This window comes from Mixophyes fleayi, chromosome 9 (assembly GCF_038048845.1).
Source record: "Mixophyes fleayi isolate aMixFle1 chromosome 9, aMixFle1.hap1, whole genome shotgun sequence".
Taxonomy (NCBI): domain Eukaryota; kingdom Metazoa; phylum Chordata; class Amphibia; order Anura; family Limnodynastidae; genus Mixophyes; species Mixophyes fleayi.
In genome coordinates, this window is record NC_134410.1 from 14,003,956 (window position 1) to 14,028,630 (window position 24,675).

The 24,675-nt window shown below is 44.5% G+C and overlaps 1 protein-coding gene across 2 annotated transcripts; it reads left to right on the top strand.

Moving 5' to 3' along the window:
• The first annotated feature begins 1,891 nt into the window (after window positions 1-1,891).
• On the top strand, window positions 1,892-24,277 carry AGPAT1 (1-acylglycerol-3-phosphate O-acyltransferase 1). Of its 2 annotated transcripts, XM_075186517.1 has the most exons (9): window positions 1,892-2,367; window positions 2,954-3,009; window positions 11,826-11,899; window positions 16,367-16,556; window positions 18,041-18,174; window positions 19,988-20,163; window positions 21,094-21,189; window positions 22,290-22,362; window positions 22,503-24,277. In XM_075186517.1, exons 3-9 carry the CDS (start codon window positions 11,848-11,850, stop codon window positions 22,658-22,660), a joined length of 879 nt encoding a protein of 292 aa, XP_075042618.1. In that variant the 5' UTR covers window positions 1,892-2,367; window positions 2,954-3,009; window positions 11,826-11,847; the 3' UTR covers window positions 22,661-24,277. The 2 variants fall into 2 exon arrangements, with proteins under 2 accessions (XP_075042618.1, XP_075042619.1); XM_075186518.1 differs by lacking the exons at window positions 1,892-2,367; window positions 2,954-3,009; window positions 11,826-11,899 and adding an exon at window positions 13,635-13,676.
• Window positions 24,278-24,675: the final 398 nt, after the last annotated feature.

The window sequence follows — 24,675 nt, forward strand, 5'->3', positions numbered from 1 at the left end:
CAGATCCTGCACCCCATATACTGGGAGCCTGCACCTCAAATACTGGGAGCCTGCACCTCAGATCCTGCACCCCAGATCCTGGGAGCCTGCACCTCAGATACTGGGAGCCTGCACCTCAGATCCTGCACCCCATATACTGGGAGCCTGCACCTCAGATCCTGGGAGCCTGCACCCCAGATCCAGGGAGCCTGCACCTCAGATCCTGCACCCCGGATCCTTGGAGCATGCACCTCAGATACTGGGAGCCTGCACCCCAGATCCAGGGAGCCCTGCACCCCCAGATACTGGGAGCCTGCACCCCAGATACTAGGAGCCTGCACCCCCAGATCCTGGGAACCTGCACCCCAGATACTATGAGCCTGCACCCCAGATCCAGGGAGCCTGCACCCCAAGATACTGGGAGCCTGCACCCCACATACTGGGAGCCTGCACCCCAGATCCAGGGAGCCTGCACCCCCAGATAATGGGAGCCTGCACCCCACATACTGGGAACCTGCACCTCAGATACTAGGAGCCTGCACCCCAGACACTGGGAGTCTGCAACCCAGATACTAGGAGCCTACACCCCCAGATCCTGGGAACCTGCACCCCAGATACTAGGAGCCTGCACCCCAGACACTGGGAGCCTGCACCCCAGACACTAGGAGCCTGCACCCCAGATCCAGGGAGCCTGCACCCCAGATACTGGGAACCTGCACCCCAGATACTAGGAGCCTGCACCCCAGATCCAGGGAACCTGCACCCCAGATACTAGGAGCCTGCACCTCAGATCCTGCACCCCAGATCCAGGGAGCCTGCACCTCAGATCCTGGGAACCTGCACCCCAGATACTAGGAGCCTGCACCCCAGATCCAGGGAGCCTGCACCTCAGATCCTGCACCCCAGATCCAGGGAGCCTGCACCCCAGATCCAGGGAGCCTGCACCCCAGATACTGGAAGCACAGCAAGAACTGAGGCTGGATGGAGTCTCACAAGTAACACTGGAATTAATTTCATGCATCTCCAAAAATCAGTACCATAGTCATTGTAATGCATTACAGAAAGAGAACCAAGATGCAAAGATCGGGATTGCATGATTAGTGTGCATTGACTGTAGACTGAGAGCTGGATGGGGGTTAATGGCCGGAGGCGGAACAGCTGCAGCCGCACAAATCAGGGTGCATTACAGACTGAGACCCAGGATGCACCTACAAAGATCGGGACTGCATAGATTACAGAGAGTTGGATAGAGGATTAATGGCCCGGGGCTGAGCAGCTGCAGATCAGGGTGCATTACAGATAGAGACTCAAGATGTACCTGCAAAGATCTGGACTGCCTGCATTACAGAGAGCTGGATAGAGGGTTAATGGTCTGAGGCTGAGCAGCTGCAGATCAGGGTGCATTACAGATTGAGACCCAGATGCACCTACAAAGATCGGGACTGCATGCATTACATAAAGCTGGATAGAGGGTTAATGGCTTGAAGCTGAGCAGCTGCAGATCAGGGTGCATTACAGATAGAGACCCAGATGCACCTACAAAGATCGGGACTGCATGCATCACATAGAGCTGGATAGAGGGTTAATGGCCTGAGGCTGAGCAGCTGCAGATCAGGGTGCATTACAGATTGAGTGCCAAGATGCACCTACAAAGATCGGGACTGCATGCATTACATAGAGCTGGATAGAGGATTAACAGCCTGAGGCTGAGCAGCTGCATTACAGATTGGAAACACCAGAGATCTGACACGCACAGACCACAATGCTTTGCAGATCCAGGACCTGAGATGATCACTACATTGTCCATAATGCTTTGCTCAGCGCCTCCCCCGTCTGGCTGACTGTACCGCTACATCTGCAGATTGAAGTGGGCATTTTAAGGCTTCCCCTCTATCCCCCCCATCATCTCCTCCATTGTGCAGGGGTCACCCCCTTTTCATGCCCACTGTCCCCCCTCTTCACTCCTTATCTCCATCCACCCGGCTTCTGCATTTCTCTTCTGCAACGTTATCTCTGTCCCTCCTTTCCCTCTGCCCCCCCTCTCCCCCAGACCCCTCCTCCCTCCACTGCCCCTTTCCCTCCTTTCCCCCCCTGTAATTCTGCCTCCATCTCCTGTCATTGTATCTGCTGGCTGCTGTGTATGTGTCTCCTCTGTACATCTATTGCCCCCTGTCAATCATTTCCCTGTGTGTTGTATTAACCTGCCCCTCCCCTCCTAATTTTCATTCCTCTCTCTTATAAACCTACACCCCCTTCTCTGGCATCCGCCCCCCCCCCCCCCCTCTATCTGTCTATCTCATCAGCCCCCCCCCGGGCTACCAGCAGCTGTTGGACTTGGAATCCCCCCCCAAGGCTTTTGGTTCGGGCGTCATCACCTCCCTTTAACCAGTCAGTGTTGGGTTATATTGATTTACTTTTAGTTCCAATAAGAGGGGACCGTTACATCAGCACCACAGGGAGGGTGCGAGGAGTGAAGGAGGGGGTAATACATTGGGGAAGGGGGGGAGGCAGTACAATTGGACTAGGGTAGGAAAAGTCTATTGCAAACTACATGGCTGAGGTAGGTGCAGAGTTGGGGGGCGCACTTGTCTGCAGAAAAGATGGAGATTGGATGGACTGGGGGGTGCAAGAAGAGGGGTGCAAGTGAGTGGGGATGTTGCAGAGGGGTCTGAAGCTGTGCAATAAATGATGGGGAGAAAGTGGAGACCCTGGGGAGAGAAAAGGAAGCTGTCACAATCAGTGGAAAGAGGAGGGCATATTGGGAGGAGGGGGCAGTGGAAGGAAGTAAAGGGATATGGAGAGAGGAAGGGGAATCCAGCTACACAGATTGTGTGGGTAACATAGTGTTAAGACTGGTCACCTACAGCACATTGCTAGCTTAGGGAATCACACCTCACTGCATCTGTAGGAGGAGAGTAGACAATGTGTCAGGAGCTGCTCCTCTCTCTCCAATCCTCTCTCTTCTTCCATCCAGGACTTTGCTGAAGCACAACAGGAAGACTGGAGCCTGCTGGAAGTCACTGTGTACAGGTTAGTCATGGTGGATGGAGGAATATATACACTGTATCTTACTGCCAGTGGAGAAATGTTTGTTTGTCTTTTCAGGACCTATCTGATTCTGTGCAATAAAAACCTGATTTAATTCAGAATTTAAGCACACCCATAAGACTTAAATGATACATGAAGTGTCATTTTCTCTGCATAAATTAAATGCTAACTTCCTAAAAATATTTGTGTTCTCTTGCAACCCAACCTTTTCCTGTTTTGTGTTTTCATTTTCTGAACATATGTTTTGCATTTATTTTTTCTATTATTTATTTATGTACAGGAAACATAACAAGAATGTTCAGTGGTTGTTTGTGTATATAAATATATATCGCTGTGTTCTTTGTAATACGAGTTTACATGGCTGTCTATAAAGTGACTTGTTGAGCGTAGACATATGGATGAATAATGTCTTGCAGTTTATGTGCAGTTGCCTGAGGGGGGAGGGAAGGATACAAATGTAAAAAATGTAGTTATGGGTATGATTTCAGTCTGTTTTCTTGCTTACTCTGCATTTAAATGATCTTCCACTACCGGAGTGATTGCATGAATCTGCAGTACCTTACGGTTAGGGGAATATTGGTATATTGAGAGATGTCCTAGCCAATCAAAGGATCCGACATAAAAAAAATCCCCATAAATGTTAATTATTTTCCAGTTTTAACACCATTCTTCTCATGTGAGGCTCCGTTACAAACATGTTTGTTTGTAAATTGTATATAGCCTCTAGGAGGAGCCATACATTAAAATAATTGCAGAGCCGTTATCAGTCATCTTTGTTTATAGAAGAAACCTCCTCTGTCATTTGTGGGTGTTAATGGGCGGATTGTGAATACTATTACACATACCAGAATATATGTTTTTAATGCATTGCAGCAATTGTAAGTGAGAGTACATCAATATTGTTTTAATTAGGATATTAAATGTAGTTATTTAGGACTAAAATATGAAAGGTTTGTTTTAAAGTGCTCTTGTTTCCTGCACATAGAGGAGGCAGCCATGTTTTGTCTGGTGTCAGTATTCCTGAGAATGCAGCCAATCAAATCACAGGGAAGCAGTGACATCACTGTACTGAAATTATCACCGCCTTCTATAGATCACGCTTATTATAAAATGGACAATGGAGGGAAAGATACCCATTTATCCCTGCTATGTCTTTGAATAGCGGCCTTCTATAAAGCAAGTATTTTCATGTATAACTGGAAGAAATACCTACTTGTGCTTTGTCTGATTCTCCCCTTTTGTACTTAATTCCGCTTTAATACCTAGGGGAATATTTCTCTAATGTGTCAAACACCCCCCAGCCAGAGATTCCAGGGGGTTCTCAACCCCCCACCCCCCCATTTAAAGATGGGAGAGATGTATTAACTTGCTAGGAAGATATTTCTTCCAGCATCAGGCTTTGACAACCTGTGGCTTTCAAGGTGTTGTGCAACTGCAAGTCCCAGCATACCTTGTTAGCTATAGTCTGGCAGGGCACAGGGGGGCTTGTAGATTCACAACACCTGGAGAGCGGGCAGTTTTGTGTATAGATAGATATATCGATCAGCAACATTAAAGTCATTGTCATGTGAAGTGAATAACATTGATTATCTCATTATAATGACCACTGTCAAAGGGTCGGAGATATATTAGGCAGCAAGTGAACAGTCAGTTCTTGACGTTGAGGTATTGAAAGCATAAAAAATGGGCAAGCGTAAGGATCTGAGCGACTTTAATAAGGGCCAAATTGTGATGGCTAGATGACGGGGTCAGAGCATCTCCAAAACGGCAGGTCGTGTGGGGTGTTCCTGGTATACAGTGGTTAGTACCTACCAAAAGTGGTCCAAGGAAGGACAACCGGTGAACCGGCGACAGGGTCATGGGCGCCCAAGGCTCGTTGATGCTTGTGGAGAGCTAAGGCTAGTCTGGTCCAATCTCACAGAAGAGCTACTGTAGTACAAATTGCTGATAAAGTTAATGCTGGCTGTGATACACTGTCGGTTCTGACATCTTTCTATCACAGTGATATCATGTAAAGGATTCCTCACGCCACGTTGTCCTTGGCACTCAGCAGTTCAAGCCCAATAAGTTTGCCATCCATATTAACTTGAGCATGGAGAATGCCGGAGGAATCTTGCGCTGTGTGGTTGACATTTTTATGAAGCTGGAGGAAGGCAAATACCTCATTTTGATGGGCCCCATCAAGCAAGTTATTCAGGTATAGTGCCCATGCTGACCTCTGTCCACCACCGAAAGCACCTACAATGGGCACGAGAGCACCAGAACTGGACCATGGAGCAATGGACGAAGGTGTCCTGGTCTGATGAGTCACATTTTCTGTTACAACATGTGGACAGCTGGGTGTGTGCGCGTCATTTACCTGGGGATGAGATGGCACCAGGATGCACTATGGGAAGAAGGCAAGCCGGCAGAGACAGTGTGATGTTCTGGGTAATGTTCTGCTGAGAATTCTTGTGTCCTGGCAATCATGTGGATGTTACTTTGACACGTACCACCTACCTAAACATTGTTGCAGACAATGTACATCCCTTCATGGCAGCGGTATTCCCTGATGTCAGTGGCCTCTTTCAGCAGGATGATGCACCCTGCCACACTGCAAAAATTGGCCATGAATGGTTTGAGGAACATGACAAAGAGTTAAAGGTGTTGACTTGGCCTCCAAATTCCCCAGATCTCAATCCGATCGAGCATCTGTGTGATGTGCTGGAAAACAAGTCTGAGCCATGGAGGCCCCACCTCACTATTTACAGGACTTAATGGATCTGCTGCTTACGTCTTGGTGCCAGATACCACAGGACACCTTCAGAGGTCTTGTGGAGTCCATGCCTCCACAGGTCACAGCTGTTTTGGTGACACGAGGGGACCTACACAGTGTTAGGCAGGTGGTTTTAATGTTGTGGCTGATCGGTGTGTGCTCTCTGTAATGAAAACCATAAATTGTTAGTTTTTTCTAATTTTAATAAAGTAATGTTGATGTTGATAATCTGTTCATGTGATGTTCTCTTCTAAGCGTGAAGTACCTCCGGGGAGAGAAAATAACATTGTAACATGTTTGCAGTGTTGGAAGGACCTCATCAGTCTTATATTGTTGTAGATTACATCCAGGAAGTGTTCAGCCTAACACCCAGGGTAATGTACATGGGTCCTCTGCTCAGTATAACACTGTGGTTTCTGCTTCCTCTGAGCTGTAAACCTGCATATAGAATATGAATCCTGATTTTAAATATATAATTCAAATGGCACAGATGAGCTGTCTCCGATAGCAACCAGATATGTTTTCCTTACCTTGCACAAAACTAATCAAGGCAAACATCTGATTGGTAATTATTGGTCAAGGAACACCGATTACCTACACCGATTGGAGGCAGCCGTTTTGCATTCTGAATCGGTCTCCGAGCGGCTCCAAACAGTGGCTCGCAGTATGGCTGCCGCTACTATGTCACAGTGTGTTGTATACTGTGAGTTCAATAGATGGCTGTTGTGCTTCGGTGTGACTTGCAGTGCTGTGTGTTTGCACGGACCCAGAATCACCATGGGGAGATCTATTTATTGCTCCTGCCTCTCTCTACTCTTTCCGTCTACATAGTGCACAGTGGGAAAAAAAAGCCTCAACGACTGTAGCAACAATTACCTGCCTCATAGGAAATGGTCCTACGTGTTCTTCTTTGTTTCTGAATGTCTGTAGCTCAGTGACGGACAACCGGCGGACCTCCTGGTCTTCTCCTGTGGCCCACAGCTCCTTCCTGCTTTGTCAGCTTTGTTTGTTTATAGCTTGTAACACTTGATGCCTGTTGATGTGATATTATAGATAGGTGTCTATTTGGCTAATTGTAATGTTTTACCTTTTGAAGGTTAGAGGGCCTCATCATGTGGCCCCTGAGGGGCCTCAGGTTGCCCATCTTTGCTGGACATGCAGTTTCACAACGGCTGGAGAACCACAGCTTGCCCTAAATCTGCCCTCAATGATAAACAACTCCGTACCTGTTACTTTGTGTACAGAACATGTAAAAAATGTAACAATTTTTTTTCTTTGCCAGACATTGAGAACAATAGTGTAGCAAAATAAATATAGAAGTTTGAGGTTCCTTTTCTGATCTCTGCTGGCAGGTTCCTTTGTCTCTAAAATGTATAATAGCAAGAGGTATTTTGGTTTTTCCACCCCATGTGCACTCAGTTTCTGTAGAGTATCCAGAGGTTGAGCGCAGATGCAGATCATTAATCCATATCGTATAAGGCAGTGATGGCTAACCTGTGACACTCCAGGTGTTGTGAAACTGCAAGCCCCAGCATGCTTTGCCAGTTATCAGCTAGTTATCTACTGGCAAAGCATGCTGGGGCTTGTAGTTTCACAACACCTGGAGTGTCACAGGTTAGCCATCACTAGTATAAGGGTTCCCTAACCAACCTTATGACAGCCCCTGAATGTAACACAATCAGGTCTATTATGTATCCTTGGCTTGGTATTGTGGGCAGTCCGGTGGCTTAGTGGTTAGCACTTCTGCCTCACAGCACTGGGGTCATGAGTATGATTCCCGACCATGGTCTTATCTGTGTGGAGTTTGTATGTTCTCCCCGTGTTTTGCGTGGGTTTCCTCCCACAATCCAAAAACATACTGGTAGGTTAATTGGCTGCTATCAAATTGATTTTAGTCTCTCTTGGTGTGAGTGTTGGGGAATTTAGACTGTAAGCTCTGTTGAGGCAGGGACTGATGTGAGTACAATTTCTGTACAGCGCTGCGGAATTATTGGCGCTATGTAAATTATGAATTACTGATGATTGTTCCTCTTGCCTGTGTAGTTCATCTTTTTTGGAGCCAGTGAACCCTACACGAGCCTCCTGAGTCTCTACTTTCACTTTTTGATGCCTCTAAGTGAAAGCGAGCTCCCACAGTCACTGGCCAGGTGAGCCGCTTGGAAATTGAGCAGCACGAACGGGGAAAGGCATTGTGGATTATGGTTGTTGTTCTACTCTGGGGCCAGAGGGATAGATGGCCTAAGATGCTTTTTGGATCCCTCATAGTGTATTTGCAGAGCTGCAAGAGGTGAGCTCTGCAGTGAAGTGTGAGATATATCCTAGCTGTCATGTAACCTGTAGTACACGGCGTAAAGCGCATTCAGGCCCAGCACGCTGGTCGGATGGCGAGTGATGGGTAAGCGTTGAGGTCCTGGCATCCTGTGTTTGTGGCAACGAGGAAGTAAATAGGGTGATGATCTGGTCTGAAAAAGACGTCAGCAGTTGCGACAGCCAGGGGGGGAGAGAGGGGGGTGATTAGAGAGGTCTCTGTCACTGATGGTGGAGTGTGTGGGTCGGGGGGGTATTTAGTGAAGACAAAGAGATCACTGATGGGGGAAAGATGAGAACTTTGTGCTCATAATAAAGAATCCTGAAACCAGACAGGCTGGAGGTAGAATATAATGTAATCATTTCCAGTCTGGAGAAAATTGTCTGTATATGAAGGGCTGGTGTAGATGACACCTGTTCTGTACCGCCGGTGAGTCGGCTGTGTGGAAGTGACACCACATCCTGTTCTTGTGCATGGTGTAGAGCAGACTTGAGAAATCTCTGTTTGTTTTTTGTTATCTCGTTTTTCTCCCTTTTCTTTCTTCTAAGCTGTTGAACAATCTCCTGCTCAAGGTACGGTTATCGCAGCTTCAGCAACAAGTGTAGTCGCCAAAATCCCTTGCATGCGTTATTATGTTGTGTATGCTGTCAGCCTTCAGCAGAGAGACGCGACCTGTGGCTCTCTAGCTATTGTGGAACTAAAAGCCCCAGCATGTCTTGGGAGTCAGTATCGGAGCGCACTCTTACCAGCTGCATGATGGTTGCCAGCTGCACCATGCCATTCAGGATCAGAATTGGGATTGGTGGGATTTTTGGCACAGTCTGGGGATTATGAGCTCACCTGCTCCAGTACCTGAGCTCTTATGCCAATGGGGGAGCGTTTACTATACTAGAAGACTTTCTGAGGCTGGAGTAACCTGGTGATGGGCAGCGCATGGTATAAAGCTTGGCACTCGATAATATACATGATGTAATGTGGAGGGGGCAGTTGGTGGGAAGCCTCTGTGGGTCAGGGGACGACGGGCATGAAACAAGGCACAGTGAAGAAAAGATACTTGGTGGAGACAAAGGGCATCATTCATGCTGCAAGGGGCCCAGGCATGATGACAGATGAGCTGGACACAAGGATTGGAATCATAGAAGGAGCTAGGTGTGAGTTCAGTTTTCTGTGTGGAGGTTGATATCGGGGTTGGGGGGTTTCTGGGATGAAGCTAGAGTAGAGGAAGGTGCATGTGTTAATTAGCTATGACCCTAGTGTAGCTTGAGAGCTGGGCGTACCTCCATAGTAAAGTAGGGGTCAATGTGATACTACCACAGCCTTGGCATCCATTACCACCAGAGATTGGATGGGCTCTGTGTCCGGTATCTTTAGAACAAGTTGCTCACAGAGAAGATGAGCAGTAGGATTATTACTAGTGTCTATACCGGGTCATCATATTGAGTGTGGGACTTGAGTCCTGGTGATCAGTATCAGCGCAGTATACAGCAAGAAGGGAGCAGTGTGGAGGGGAGAGAAGCCTAAAGTGCTGTGAAATGTAACGCATCGATTTATTATCTTCCAAGTCCCACTCCTACAGTCAACTGAAGCAAAATGATCAAAGCCCATGCTGATCATAAGCCGCTAGCATGGGGAATGGTGGCATTGGGTGGCGTGTGAAGGGATGTCATGGGGGCTCCGAGCTGTGATCATCGGCTTTTGTTTTGTGTAGGTCTGAGGTTTCTGTCCAGAGCAAAAGTGATTGAGGGGGGGGGGGGGGGGGGGGGGGGATGCTGTGCAGAACGTTTAATGCAAAACTTCACCGTCAACTATTTCACTGCACAGATTTGCTGAAGAATTGCACCGTTATATTGATTTACATGTTCATTGTAGATTTGTTACTAACCAAGAAGTGTTGACAAAAGATGCAAATATACTTTCATTTTCCCATGGGGGGAGGGAAGGGGGGGGGGGGCTAAAAAACCTACCTGTGAGAATTGGCGGCCTATCCAAAACCTATTATCTTACACACTGGTAAAATGAGTCTGCTTGTTTGGGTTAGTTTAATGTTTTATGCAAAACGTATAACTGCATTGTCTGCATCAAAATGATTTGCAGACAAATATTTTGCTTTTTATGTGCACAAATCAGAGGAAGCATAATCGTAAGAAAAGAAAAATACTATACAGCGTTTCACGGGACTGTACCCAAGTGCGAGTTTGTGAATGTGTGTGTGTGTGTATGTGGCTGTGTGTGTATAATTTCCAGTGCTGAACAAAGTAACCGAGAGGTGTGTTTAACTGCAAATAAACTTTGTTCTTCTGTTACATCGCTTTGATTTACCTTTTATGATCTTTGTGCAATATTTCACTTCATGTTGAGTTACCAATATAACACGTACATAATGACGGATTGGCTTATGATACTCAAAACTCCACATAAAAGCAGAGCTGCATTGTAATAATAAACATGCTTTATATTTAGAAAAGGATATTGTCAATACAATAAAATGGTACATAAACTCGCAAAAGAAATAATTCAGGGCACGTAGATGTCCCGTATGTCCTCAGACCCAGCTTGCCACAAAACGCTGCCTCTTGCCACCCAGACCTCCCATAACCCCCCCCCCCCCCCCCACCCACGTCACTGAGACCCTCCATTTGCTCCAAAATCCCCCCACATGCACAATACAGCTCAGACTTCCCACTCACCTTGACATTCAGTTCGTGGTCCGCAGAGGTAGGAGGGAGACCATGTGATGCAGACTACACTCCCTCGTCCTGTTCTGATTGGTTGTGCCGTGCGCGCTCTCTGCGTTATGCAGAGGTGGTCACATGATCCAGACGCAGGCTGCTCCCATCACGTCCAGTCGTTTCTCTGCTTTATAAAACAATACAGAGAATAAGTCGGCTGAGGACCCCAAGTATAGACTCACCAGAGCGCTGATGAACCGCTGTCTAGAGCAACTCTTTTCAGAGCGCAATTAATTGCTAATGTGTTCTATTTTATTTTTTTCCTGCTAGATAACCAGTCTCATGCGTTACAGAGAGGTATAAGCCTGATCTTGAGGAGTGCTGGGGAATTGCAAGGCGTCCTAGATACCTGCACGTGCGTTACAGCCATCTCTCTGCAGAACGCTTTTTTTGTCTTCAGTTTCCGTTCTTGATGTATAAATAGAAGTAGCAATAATGTGACCTGCAGGTCATGGCTCTCCATTTGGGGACAGTTTTTATCTTTCAAGGCTTTTCGGTGGCCTCACCTTCCTGACACTCTCAGGAGACATATTAGATGAATTAAAAGATTATTTTTAGCAACGTTCAGCCTTCAAACTTGGTTACGACATAATTTTGTCCCTGTTCTTTTACCTATCCGGACAGAACGGCCGACTGCTGTAAAATACAGACACACTAAGATCAGCTGCAGATTGAACATATATAAATCTAACAAATTATACATTGGCATATGTGATGGTAATTTGCATATTCATAATTGCATTTTAAATATTTCCCTAAAGAGATGTTCTCCTATTTACTGTTTTATTTTTTACTGTGGGTTTTTTGTTATGTTTTTTTGTTTTTTGTGTTTGGTTTTTTTTCCTTTTTAGATGAAAATGTGTAGAGCAGAGAGGCATCTGGGGTAGGTGGCTATTAATTCGGAATATACTTATTCACAGTTGAAGGCGGCTGAGACCACATATACATCTCATGTCTTTTATAGTATCCTAGCGCTTCTATAATTCTGTATATCTGTTCTTCACAGGTATTCCGCTGAGCACCGTGTGATGTCATCAAATGTCGTCAAAGCTGCGTCTCCATTGGCTAGCGCTGTGACAGGTAAGTCAGTAACCTAGTACTTTCCACTCGTTTCTCTGCTGTCGTCACCAACTCCCCCTTCCTCCGTCAGTGCCGATGACTTTGGTGTCAATTTTGTCTTTGAGGTTATTGAGAAAACCATCATGCTAGACCCTCACACCCCACCATGTTCTACTACACTCGCCAATCCACCCACCATTAATTCACTCCAGTACCAGCCACCTATCTCCCTTTCTCTCCTTTTTCGACTCTCTGCAACCCCCAACATGAGACTCCCTCCAAAAGTGATCAATGATCTATTTACAGCAAAGTCGAAGGGTCACCCACTACTCCATACTCATCCTCCTAAACCACACTGCTGCTTTCGACACTGTTGATCACCCTCTTCTCCTGCACGACATTCACGTTACTGACCTTTTCGGACACTGTTCTTTCCTGGTTCTATACCTCTGACTCATCCTCTTCGCCAATCCCACTATTTTCTAGGGTCCCATAAGGCTCTGCCCTCCTGCTTTTCTCACTGTAACACCTCTTCTCTGGGTGAACAAGTTTGTTAATTTATCCTACAGTACCACCTCTACACACAAGTCAACCCCTGTACCATATACTATATTGTGTGGCCAACTGTGTCTCTGCTATCTCCAATGGATGTCCTAGAACTCAACCTGTCCAAAACAGCTTATTATCTTTCCCTCTACCTGAGTCCTCTCCCCCTCATATCTCCCTCAACATCAATATCTCTGGAGCCTACTACCTTGGTGTCGTACTGGACTTTTCTCCTCGCATCCAGTCTTTCTCCCTGATCGGTCATCTCTACCGCCAAAATATTTCTAGGATAAACCATTTACATACCCAAGATCCAACCAAAACTCTTATCCTTTCTCTCATCATCTCCCAGCTTGACCACAGCAGCCTCCTCTTATCTGGCCCCAACATTGCCCATGTACCCCTGCTTCAATCTGTCTTCCTCTTTTGACGTTCCATATCCACAGCACCAGTCTGCAGATCCTTACACTGGCTGTCATACCCTACACAGTCCAATTCTAATCCTCCTCGCCTACAAAGCCCTCAACAGCACCACCCTTTCATACATCTCAAAGTAAAAATACCCCCTCACACCCTCCTAGATTTACCTCTCGCCTACATTAGATCTTGCCCTACTTACGCTGGTACACCCTCCGTACTTTCCCAGTCTCCTCTGACCCACACTCACTTCTCTTGACTCAGCTGTGCCACTTTACCAGTAGATTGTAAGCTCTTTCACCTTACAAATCAACAACAATAATACTGTGACTGGGGGAGAGGGGTGTCACTGTGCTGTACTCAAACTTAATCCCTCACTCAAAGGATACCCATATTTTTTTTTTCTTCTTTAAATAAATGTCAAGTACGTACCTTTTTAAGCATGTATTTAATAGTCCTTTTCTTTAGCTATCCTTCTACACATCATTATCTCCTTTTCAAAATCTCTCGGATTGTCAAACAGAAATGGCTGTCAGACACAGCAAGTCTGCTACACAAACACAGGCTCACAGCTCTCAGCATGTCATGTGATGACAGAGGGAGGCGGAATGTCACAGTGCAGACAGAGCTCAGAGGATAGTTCCAAAGCCTCTCTGCTCAATACATCATGTGCCATGTGATTGTGGTTGTCATGGTAGTCGCCACCTGATTTATTATTTATTTATTTTTCCACGGAATTGCTGCTTTAGTTTGATATATTTTCTACTCCTTTTTATAGTTGAAAGGGTTATCTGTTTTGCAGAGGACTACAACATTGTTGCAACAATGTAAAAAGGTAACATTAGTACTAGTAGTGCTGTAAAGTTATTATACTGAATAGAGATGGAAGGGGAGATTTGAGAACTCTTGACTACTGGCTTTTCAAACTGAAAATGAAAGTCGATAGAACTTTCCAGGTTACAAGCATACTCTTTAGCAAAACCTTGATAGATCTATATATATATATATATATATATATATATATATATATATTTTTATACTAAAAAGGATGATGCAGCCTTACACGTTGTTGTAGAACAGCTGCAACAATGTGACTTGACAATAGTTTTAAAATGGGATTAAAAACCTAAGCACCTCTCCTTTATTTAAAAACCATAGATAAAACCCTCATAATTTTTGGATCGATATTCCCCAGTTGAACATAACATAGTTTTCAGATTGCTATTATCTATTTTTCTATGTCCTTATGGTTGAGGTACGGCACTTACAAATGCTGCTGTTTAGCCACTTGTCTAAAGCAGTGTTCAGCTGGCCTTTATCAAGTGAATATGCAAAGAATTAGGTGAAAAGTCGGCTTTTGTTGTCCCTCTCACCCCTACTTTATTGTCACTTATTTATTACACAATACCTTGGCAAACGGGTTATTGCTGATGACTCATCCGAGACATGGAAAGAAAGATCATTTTAGCAAGTTATTGGGGTGTGAGAAGAGGGGGGGGGGGGTGTAAGTATCAGTCCTGGGTATTCTATAAGTGTCTGGTGTCCAGGATTTAAATTAACCCTTAAAGCTAAAGCCTATACGTTTTTTAAATGATTATTTCATGCAGGAGAGAATAGAAAAATATACTTTTTAAAAAAAAAAAAAAAATGCACAGCGTTCTCCATTAAACTCAAAGCCTGTGACGTAGAAGAATGGGAATCCTTGTGTATCCCTACAGCTAGTAGTGGGGAATTACCGTGAATTGGGCCATTAACGGAGAAAGTGAAAGGTTCCTGCATTTCTTTTTCATTCTAAATCCTATTTGCTTGTAAAGTGTTTACAAGATTCCGTGGCCACGTATCCTTATAATGACACAGCCGCTGACGTCATCTGATTTTCTTTCTGGTGGCCTCAAGGGGCCACCCTTCTGCCTGCTTTCTTAAAATGACTATTTGGTCACCAGACTATTAGCAGAAAGATCATTTTCACAAGCACAATATTTTCTAGGTCCGGGGTTGTTATTGTAGAACAAAACTTGAAAAATAACAAAAAAAAACCCTTTCCATGAACGGAAAACTCCAGACAATTTAAATAAATGTTATTAAAACCTACCTCCATAACTAGGATAACTGCTGGTGTCCAATCCCTGGGACCTGTAGATTTCTACACTATGCCTCCCTCCTTCCAGTACAATAATGATGGCTTCTTGAGACATTTGAAGGTTCCACGGCTGTCCGCTCAGTTCCGTGCATGGTTTGTCAAATCCCCCTATAGTGTAGCAGGGTTTATACCTGAAAATACAGGAGTTACCAACACCGTTCAAGGTGAGGGGCTACCTAGCCATGGTGTCCGGCATATACAACGTCTTCTCTTGTCATTTGTACCTTCCAAACAAATTGTTTCAGTATAGAGGGATGAGTTTGTAATAGCGTATGATCTTCTCTGATCCCACTAACATTATGGTAATATAACCTGTGAATGTAATGTCTGCTTTTTATACGTGTGTTGTGGCTGTAGAGTTTTGTGTGAACATGACTTTGTATAAAATGTTGGTTCAAAAATAAATACAATTCCCATTGATCTCTATCGAAAGGGTCAACGGTAGCGAGTTGAGGAATTAATACTGCACAGATCCTCCTAACTCAAGTTCAAAACCTAAAATGCCAACTCAGAAGTAATTTAGTCGGTCTGTTTAGCACTTGACCCCTTTGAGAGTGCGGATAGAGCTTTGGAAAGAGACAAATGTAAAGTTGCAGCAAGAGGCAGTCTGGGTGTCGGCACCAGGAGTGGTAGTGACACGATGCCAGACAAAGGGCCAACACATGAATACAAAAGAGAGCTTGAGAGAGGTCTCATGGTGGCAGAGGTCAGGGGAGGGGGGGTGGGATTGTACTAGGAGGACTGACTGCAGTAATATAGTGAGTCTGTAGACTGGGCTGAGTTTGTGAAACCCTAATCGGTCATCTAATGTCTCTTATATTGGGAAGGAGGAGGATGACTGAGTCACGCTGTGCTGAAGCCTGGCTTAGATGACGAGATATTGTTATGTTACTTACTGGTGATATAAGTTCACCTTATCTCGCTGCTGCCAGGCGTGGTTACATCGCTGAGCATGTGTACAGATTTTACTCTCCTCTACACTGTAAGTAGTTTTGCTGTGTTCTATATATGTAAAATTATTTCTTTCCAATTATGGCTCATGTCATATTTTATTATCTTATAGTATGTCCCCGGCATTTATTTGCTGACTGAAGTTACACACATGAACCTGAATTAATATGAATGCTTGCAGACATGAGAGTAATCAAAAGGTGTTTTATATAAAGGGGCTGTATAAAGGGGGAGGTGGAGCAAGAATGGAAATGAGCACAAAGGTGGGGGCACCGTCCGTCATAGGACTGTGTGCGCTTTCGGACGTCCTACTGAATTATACTCAGCTCTGTCGCACATAGTGCTGGTTCCATATAGGGGGCTCCTTGTGCAGAATGTCTCTTCCCCGCTCTGTGCGCTGTCTCTCTCAGCCTTACCTGTCTCTCTTTGTGAAGGTGCGATGGAGCTGTCGGTGGCGCAGTGGCTTCTCGTGGTCTGTCTGGTGGCTTTCCCTCTCCTCTACGAATGGAGCATCACCTTCAAGTACTTCTGCAAGATAACGTTTTATAACGGCTGGATCCTGACGCTAGCTATACTGGCAATTCCTATATGCGCAGTGAGGGGGCGCAATGTGGAGAACATGAAGTAAGTGACCTTGTATTCCACTCCTAATTAATTTTACTGCTGCTATCGCCAGTGTTCTCTCTAAGTGGACGGGAAAGTAAAGAGTTAAAAGTCTTAATGTAAAATTCTCATTCACGTTGATAGTCGGCTGTTCAGTGTAACCCTTTACAATGAAATTTACCCCCCCCATAATTTTTAGTTTTGAACACGATCAGTACCAGATCACTCTGCCTATAGAGAACAGTAGCCATTACTTGTCTTCTCTTGCTGTATCCTGGGTATTTGTGACTTCTGTGTTCTCTCTCTCTCCCTTCTATTGTTACCTCTGCTTACAGCAGACCTTCTTTGTACAACTAATTTAATTGCCCCTTCTTATAGGCAACCCTGACCTTGCCTATTGTCATGTGGTTTCTTGCCTCCAGAGCTGATGCTCTGGAGGTAAGAGACAAAAATTTCTCACCTGTAGCCTCACTGAAACAATAAGAAGAATTAGGTAGGTTTTTCAGCTACTCCTTGCGGGCAGTCTACACAAAAATAAATCCTAATCGGAACAGAAGCTTGAGAAATGTCTCCAGGGGTAGCGTAAAAATCTCCCTAACTCTCATTCTGTTCCCATGCGGAGCCTAAAATCCTAACCCACACTGATGAGCCCCAAAAAGGGTGGAAACTGTCTTTCTGAATTCTTAAATGTAGCCGGTATCATGGTCTAAAATCCTTGTGGATAAAGCATTGTCTGAAAGGGGTATATAAGGCCAACATCGAGAGTGATCCACAAGTCTCATGGAAACTTTTATAGTTCATTGAGGCTGTCTAAGAAACTACTACTGTTGTACTGCCGTAGACCTTAATGAGTCCTATGCTGGTTTGTTCTGTTCTGGGATATATTCGTTACAAGTTCTAGAATAAAATGTCGGTTTAGAATACAAATTATGGAGGTTGTAAACTTGTGATCGTTAACGTGGGGTGTACTGTACACCACAGCAGTGTGTATTGTGGTAGCAGAGAATATTGGTGTAGCCCATACACCAAAAACAGACTGAGTTCATGGGGCTAACTCGACGATCAGGACAGTCCTGGGCAATGGACAGTGACAGTCAACAATTTCATTAGCGTATGAACAGGACATTGGTACTCTCTGACATAAGAGTAATGCATTTATTTTTCTGGCTGCTCCTAAAATCCTTCAGAGGATTAATCTTATGCTATGCAATCAGTATTGTCTAATGTATTTTCTTCTCTCGTTCTACGTGGCGCACGTAGCGAGAGTTTTGATACCTAAGCACGCTCTGTTTTTGTCAGGTTTTTGGTACAGGCTATAAAAAAAACGTCTCTGCCATGACGCATCTAACCGCTAAATGCCGATTCAGTCCCTAGGCACTATTCTGTGCCGCCTTGCTGGTATTTTGCCACAAAAGTGAACACAGATTTTATTAGGCCACGCTGTAAATGGATAGTGCTATAGTATTATTCCTGACTGTAAATGTTACTCTCTGCCTTGGTTCCAGAGTACTCCGGTTCATGCTCCTACATATTAAATATCTCTATGGAATCAAGATCGAGGTCCGGGGCTGGGAGAACTTCAACATTAAGGAGCCATATGTCATTGTGTCAAATCATCAGAGCTCTCTGGACTTGCTGGGTAAGTGGCTTCCTCCGCTCTGTGTGGGTGACAGGTGCATTTTAAGGACTGTACCCACCGATGTGTTTATTCTTTGCTTGGTTGTTGTGGGAGTTTTGTTTGTTCTGCATTAAATACGCTTTGACGTACATGTTTTATTAGAGGTTGGCGCTCACCCTTGGCTTCCCCGACAGTTTTACTCTGGAAACTAAAGTGCAGTCACCACGTTAAAAATGGCAGTGGTTATGGTGACGATAGAAGCAATGGGTAATAATGTCAGACCCTTTAGCGTGTTTTGCCAGTCCTAAAAATGCTCACAGTACTCCTGTAGATACCACCAATGGGTAACTCTTTACCTTATCTTACATGTCTTACAGTATGTACGGATCAAAAAAAAAGACTTGGGGGTATATTTACTAAACGGCGGGTTTGAAAAAGTGGAGATGTTGCCTATTGCAACCAATCATATTCTAGCTGTCATTTATTTAGTGCATTCTACAAAATGAAAGCTAGAATCTGATTGGTTGCTCTTCACTTCTTCAAACCTGCAGTTTAGTAAATCTAGCCCTTAGGCTGGGTACACAGTACAGGGTTCTGAGACGATTATCGGGCCAATCAAATGATAAACAACCGTTCGACCCCCGATATCGCATTACGTGTACCCTGCAACAATGAACGATTACCGTTCCAAAGCTCTTTGTATCATTTCTTTTGATTTTTAAACCAGACTAAAAATGATGTTCAATGATGGAACGATGTTGTTCCAATCCTGCAGTGTGTATGCGCTCAGGACCGGCAGTGTCCATAGATCTCTATATGGTGTGCAGAGTCACCGCCTTTTTAGTTTATGGTTATGACAGATGAAGAGAGGAAGAGGTTTGATCTGAAGGTAAATTGTGTTTAGTGTGCGCACATGAAGCGGCTGCTGATCGGGACTTTTTTATTATTTATTTATTTTAATTGTTGGTAAAATCGTTAAGGATATCGCATCGGGAGAAATTTTGTACAGTGTGTACCCAGCCTTACTCTTAACATTATACACTTTGATAATGGTAATTTTCACCTGAAGGTGCAGTCAGAGATTAGCATTGCCGCTGTTTGGAATATATGTTTGAACTGCACGGTGGCTTAGTGTTTAGCATTTCTGCCTCACAGCACTGGGGTCATGAGTTCGATTCCCGACCATGGCCTTATCTGTGTGGAGTTTGTATGTTCTCCCCGTGTTTGTGTGGGTTTCCACCGGCTTCCTCCCATATTCCAAAAACATACTGGTAGGTTAATTGGCTGCTATTAAATTAATCCTAGTCTGTCTCTCTGTGGGTGTATGTATGTTAGGGAATTTAGACTAAGTTCTAGTGGGGCAGGGACTGATGTGAGTGAGTTATCCAAAAGTGACCCAAATAGGGTTCTAGAATCTATATTTGGTGGTCCCATAACTATCAAGTCTTACAGTACATACTATTGGGATGTGTCTATTTTGGGGTCTCAGAACAATGACGCTCTGACACTTGTGTTCCCAGCTTAAATAAATAAAGGTTGAGCGCCACACAGGTCTAGAGGACTGTGATATGGAGGCAAGAGGGCACAATGCTGGGAATTTATGTTGGAAGGAGAGTGATTATTTTGGAGATAATTATGGGAAGTATGAAAAAGAGGACGGAGCGTGTTGCGTTAATATGTTTTGGTAATAAGATGCTGGTGGTGGGGGCGAGTTTACTGTAAGTAATAGAGATAAGGGGGTAAGTAACAGTTTTAATAGGGGGAGAAGAGGATCTGTTAAAAAAAAAAAAAAATTTAAAAAAATTAACCATTTGTGTCTTCTCTGCCCCGCCAGGGATGATGGAGATCTTGCCCGGTCGCTGCGTGCCCATCGCTAAGCGCGAGCTGATGTATGCTGGTACCGCTGGGCTTGCGTGCTGGCTGGCTGGCGTCATCTTCATCAACCGTAAAAAAACAGATGATGCCATCAGTGTGATGACGGAGGCAGCGGAAACCATGCTGAAAGAGGATGTGAGGAGCCAATCCGTGAGGGGGGATGAGATAATATAGGGGGGGGGGGGGGGGCAGTCAGCGTCTAGCGTTTAAATATTTAAATGAGCGTTTGTGTTTTACTTGTACAATCTTATGCATACAAGATGGAAGCCGTGTGATGGAGTTCATGCTATGTTACATTATGTGGCAGAATATGGTGCTGTTGGTGTTTCATTAGCACAAGATCTAGTATTTGTTTTATAATTAGTATGTGGGAGAAGTTGATTTTGACATTTTTAAGTTCTTTTTTTCACTGAAGGTCACTTAGAGGTGCACACGTCAGCCAATCGTATGACCGTGTGTTACATCGCTAAACTTTCTGGTGGAATCACACCTGACTGACGTACAAGTTAGAGGACAGTGATTGGGGTTATCATAGGGAGCCGGGACACGTATATAGAAATGTATTCACATTGGTTTTTAATTGGTTACCTAAAGATTTACCTTGCGTGTAACTACAGCTCGTGAGGGCGCTTTTTAGTTTGCTTGTTTTTTTGTTTTACCTCACAGTAGAGATCTTGTTTGGATAGTTTGTGTAATAATATTATGTGTGTGTGTATAAGCGATTTTCAGGCACACGTGTTTAAAGTGTTATTGTATTATTTGAGGCTATATAAAGCTTGGGTTCTGCCACTAATAAAATTGGCATTATAAATATTTGCTGAAAAAGTTGTCGATTTGACAAAACTGCAGTTTAATACTTTTACCCCTTCCTATTGAAAACATGGCCGGGTATCAAAGCAGAGACCAGCAAACGGGTCAGCCTTGGACCCTGGGACATGAGGGGACTGGTTAGGGAGTGGGGGGGGGAATGATTGGTCTGGATGGATGTGAGAACTGTAAGTATTTCACTTGGATGTCTACATCGTCTCTCACAAATCTCCTCTTCTCTGTGCTGCCCAATCCCAGGTGCGGGTCTGGGTGTTCCCGGAGGGTACTCGGAACCACAACGGTTCTCTTCTGGCGTTCAAACGTGGAGCCTTTCACCTGGCTGTGCAAGCTCAGGTACGTCGGCCTTATCATTGGAAGTAAATGTAATTAAGTTGGGCAATAAAGACCTCACGTAGTGCTGGGAAGTATGATAGCCCTTTATAAATAGTAGATAATAATTAAATAAGTTTATGAGGCTTATTTAATAGCTGGATGCAGTGTAGGTTACAGCGCAATGTTTTATAAGATATTACGAAGACCATCTTATGTTCAGTGCTGTAATAACTTTCTGCCATCTCTCATTCTCTTTGTTCTTTCCTTTCTTTGAAATCTCTGGTCGCCTGTGTCGCACTATATCTTTTTTTTTGGTCTGTTTTCTGCCGTCCCCGTCACTTGGTTTGGTAACATAGAATTTGACAGTAGATGAGAACCATTCGTCCCATCTAGTCTACGCATCTTTTTATTTATTAATCCCTGATAACCCCAGAACCTATTTGATCCTTAGCTTTTTTTTCAGATTTAGGATAGCCTCCTGCCCATGCGTTTGCATATTTAATTGCTGTACTGTATTGGCCTTTGCCACCTCTGTTGGGAGGCTATTCAACCCATCTACTACCCTTACAGTGAAGTCCTTTTTTCCTCAGATTTTCCCCAAAGCCTACAACCCTCCTATGTGCTCTTGTCCTAATGCGTCTCTCCTGGACCTCATTAATTCCCTTGACATATCTGAATGTTTTTATCATATGCCTTCTCTGCTCTAAACTGTACCTGTTTAATTCATCCGTCTTCCCTGGGCAGTTTTGTGGAGTAGATCATGCACCATTTTAGTTGCCCTTCATGGACATTTTCTATTTTGTTTCTGACCATCTGGCCTCCAGGACTTATCAGCGTACTCTAGGTGTGGACTCAACGATGACCTAGCTCTTTCTTCTACTGATTCCTCTTCATATGCAGCCTAGCATCTGACTGGCCTCCCCCATGGCTTTACAACATTGTCTACCTTTTATGTCCCTATAAATAGTGACTGTGCGATTCCTTTCCTCATCGGTAGTTTGCATTTTAGTGCCTCTCCCTTTTTGTTTTTTGTTTTGTTTTTTTTGTTTTTTTTGTTTTTTTGAAACCCGCTTACATGATTTTGCATTTTTTTCACATTAAACTCTAGTTGTGTTCCCCAGGTTCCAGTTATTCCTGTCATCATGTCTTCCTATAAGGATTTCTACTGCAAGAAAGACAAAAAGTTTACCACAGGTGAGATTCTGTGCTCTGTGTGTCGAAATTCTAACCCTCCCTGACCCCCAAAATGGCGATCTGACTAGTTTCCGCTTTTACCTTTTACATCCATTCTTCTATCCACTGACCTGATTATTCCGTCTCTTCTGTCTTCTCAGGAACGTGTACTGTGCAGATTCTCCCAGGGATTCCGACTAGAGGTTTGACCTCCGATGACGTCCCTGACCTTGCTGATAAAGTCCGAGGGTTGATGCTCGAGGCCTTCACTCAGATCTCAACTGAACGTCCAGGGAAAGAGCCTGGGGGTGGACATTGATCTCCGTCCACCAACCTTTTATTATCATCCTTGGCCAGGGAACCCCCAACCCATACAGGAGGAATCAGGAGGAAGAGTTGTATTGAGAGAGAGAGGAGAGAACAAGATGGTTATCATAGGATCCCTTAAAAAGTAAGGACAGAGGATACCTTAAAAGTAAGTTACTGAGACAAAAAAAGAGATTAATTCCATAACATAAGTGAGATATTAAGAAGAGAAATCAAGGAGAGAGGCTTTACGGGACAGTAAGACAATGGATTTTCCTTGAGGCCTAAAACAACAATGGGCACTGAAGAAAGTGAGAGAATGTCATTCCCTTCAAACCAAAAACGGAGGCAGAACATCAATCGCAAGAGTGTTTAATGAGAATCTTCTGAAGACGCAATGGGTGAATTTACCTCCTAGGATACGGAGAGGATGAATGATGGGACAACCTTGTCAGGAGAGAGGGAAGGAATGGATTGGAAGATGAGCCTAGGTGAGAGCAGATGATTTGTGATCCCAATTTAGAGAGAGAAAAAAAGACCTAACGATACAGAAGAACCCTCTGAAAAAAAAGCCGAAGATGTATACAACATCGGTAATTATATAGGTCTCCAGGAGATAGTAAGGTGAATCATTGCAGTTGCCAGAATTTAAATCTAGACAATGAATGTTATGGGAAAGGGAATTGTAAAGTTGCCAATTTGAAAAGGTACTTGGACAACATTCCATTGCTGGGAGGGAGATGGGATTCTTCAGTATGAATGAGCCAATTTGGATATTTATTGGGGAGGAGGGTGCTTTAATTCTATATTTATTTATGTGAGGCTAGTACTGGTCTCTGCACCTCTCTCCTTATCGAGTTTCCACGATCCACCAACTCCACCATCTTCTCTCTCTTCTCTCACCTACACTCTCTTCCGATTTGAACAACAATTTGCCGGGAATTGAGTAGGCCAGTTATTTAGGGTATAGGATGCCGAGAATTGCCCTAATTAACTGCTCTCTTCAGCCTTCGATCTCTGTAAAACGATAATGGACTTGAAACGGTGGGGCAGGAACTGACGTGCTCAATTGTGGCCTCTTCCCAGGAAACCTTCCTATGTCCGCAAGCTCCCATCACTCCACAACCACCGACCCGCGACTTTCCACCTCTACCCAGATTCCTGTCTCGTGGCCTAAGAATATCCACATTTTGTTACACTCCACTTGCCCGAACCCTAACTTGTCTTCATATTTACCTCCCCTTCCCACGCTCTCCTTGTTTACTAGTGGGAGGTGTGGGAGAAATACATGTGCCAATGTATTCGTAGCTAATCGATTAGGGGGAAGAGGATGTCACGTGGGTATGACGTGGGGCGGGATGATGCAGGGGCGGGAGGGGGCATATTATTCTCCTGTCCTGTAAATGTGAATTAGCATTGCACAAATTTTTCTGGGTCATCTGTGTATGCTTTGTTATTTCGCAAGATGTTTCCATCATAGCTGACTACGAAGGTGGTTCCAGAATGATGTCAAGGTGCTCAATGGTGGGTGTGTGGCTGGAATTTTTGCTCGGGTTTTCCATATCCTTGTTGCCTGTGCTATTTAAACAATGTATATACTGTATAATTTCATAAAACCTATTATCCCCTATGAGTGGATGAATGGAGAGCTCATATAAAGTAATGGGCTAGTTGTTGTGATCTACAGCAACGATGTACGTGGCCCACACAGAGGCAACAAATCAAAGGTTTATTAAACAGAATTGAAATGCCCCCTTTCCCCCTTCACTTACTCTTTGCGCAGTATTAGTCAGAAGCCCTGCTGGAGAGACCTAGCTTCTTCTCTCGGAGTCCTATCTCTTGTTCCCCACTCCTCCTTTAGGGAGTGGTTAGCTACGCTTGGAGCTTGCACAAGAGCAAGCATGTTTGACTTAGTGGAACATCTCCATGAGTGAGAGGCGGCTCTAGGTATTTCCAGCAGGGCTTCTCTCTGAAGCCCTGCACAGCCACGTCAATAAGGGAGTTGGTGTCATTTTATGAAAGGGAGTT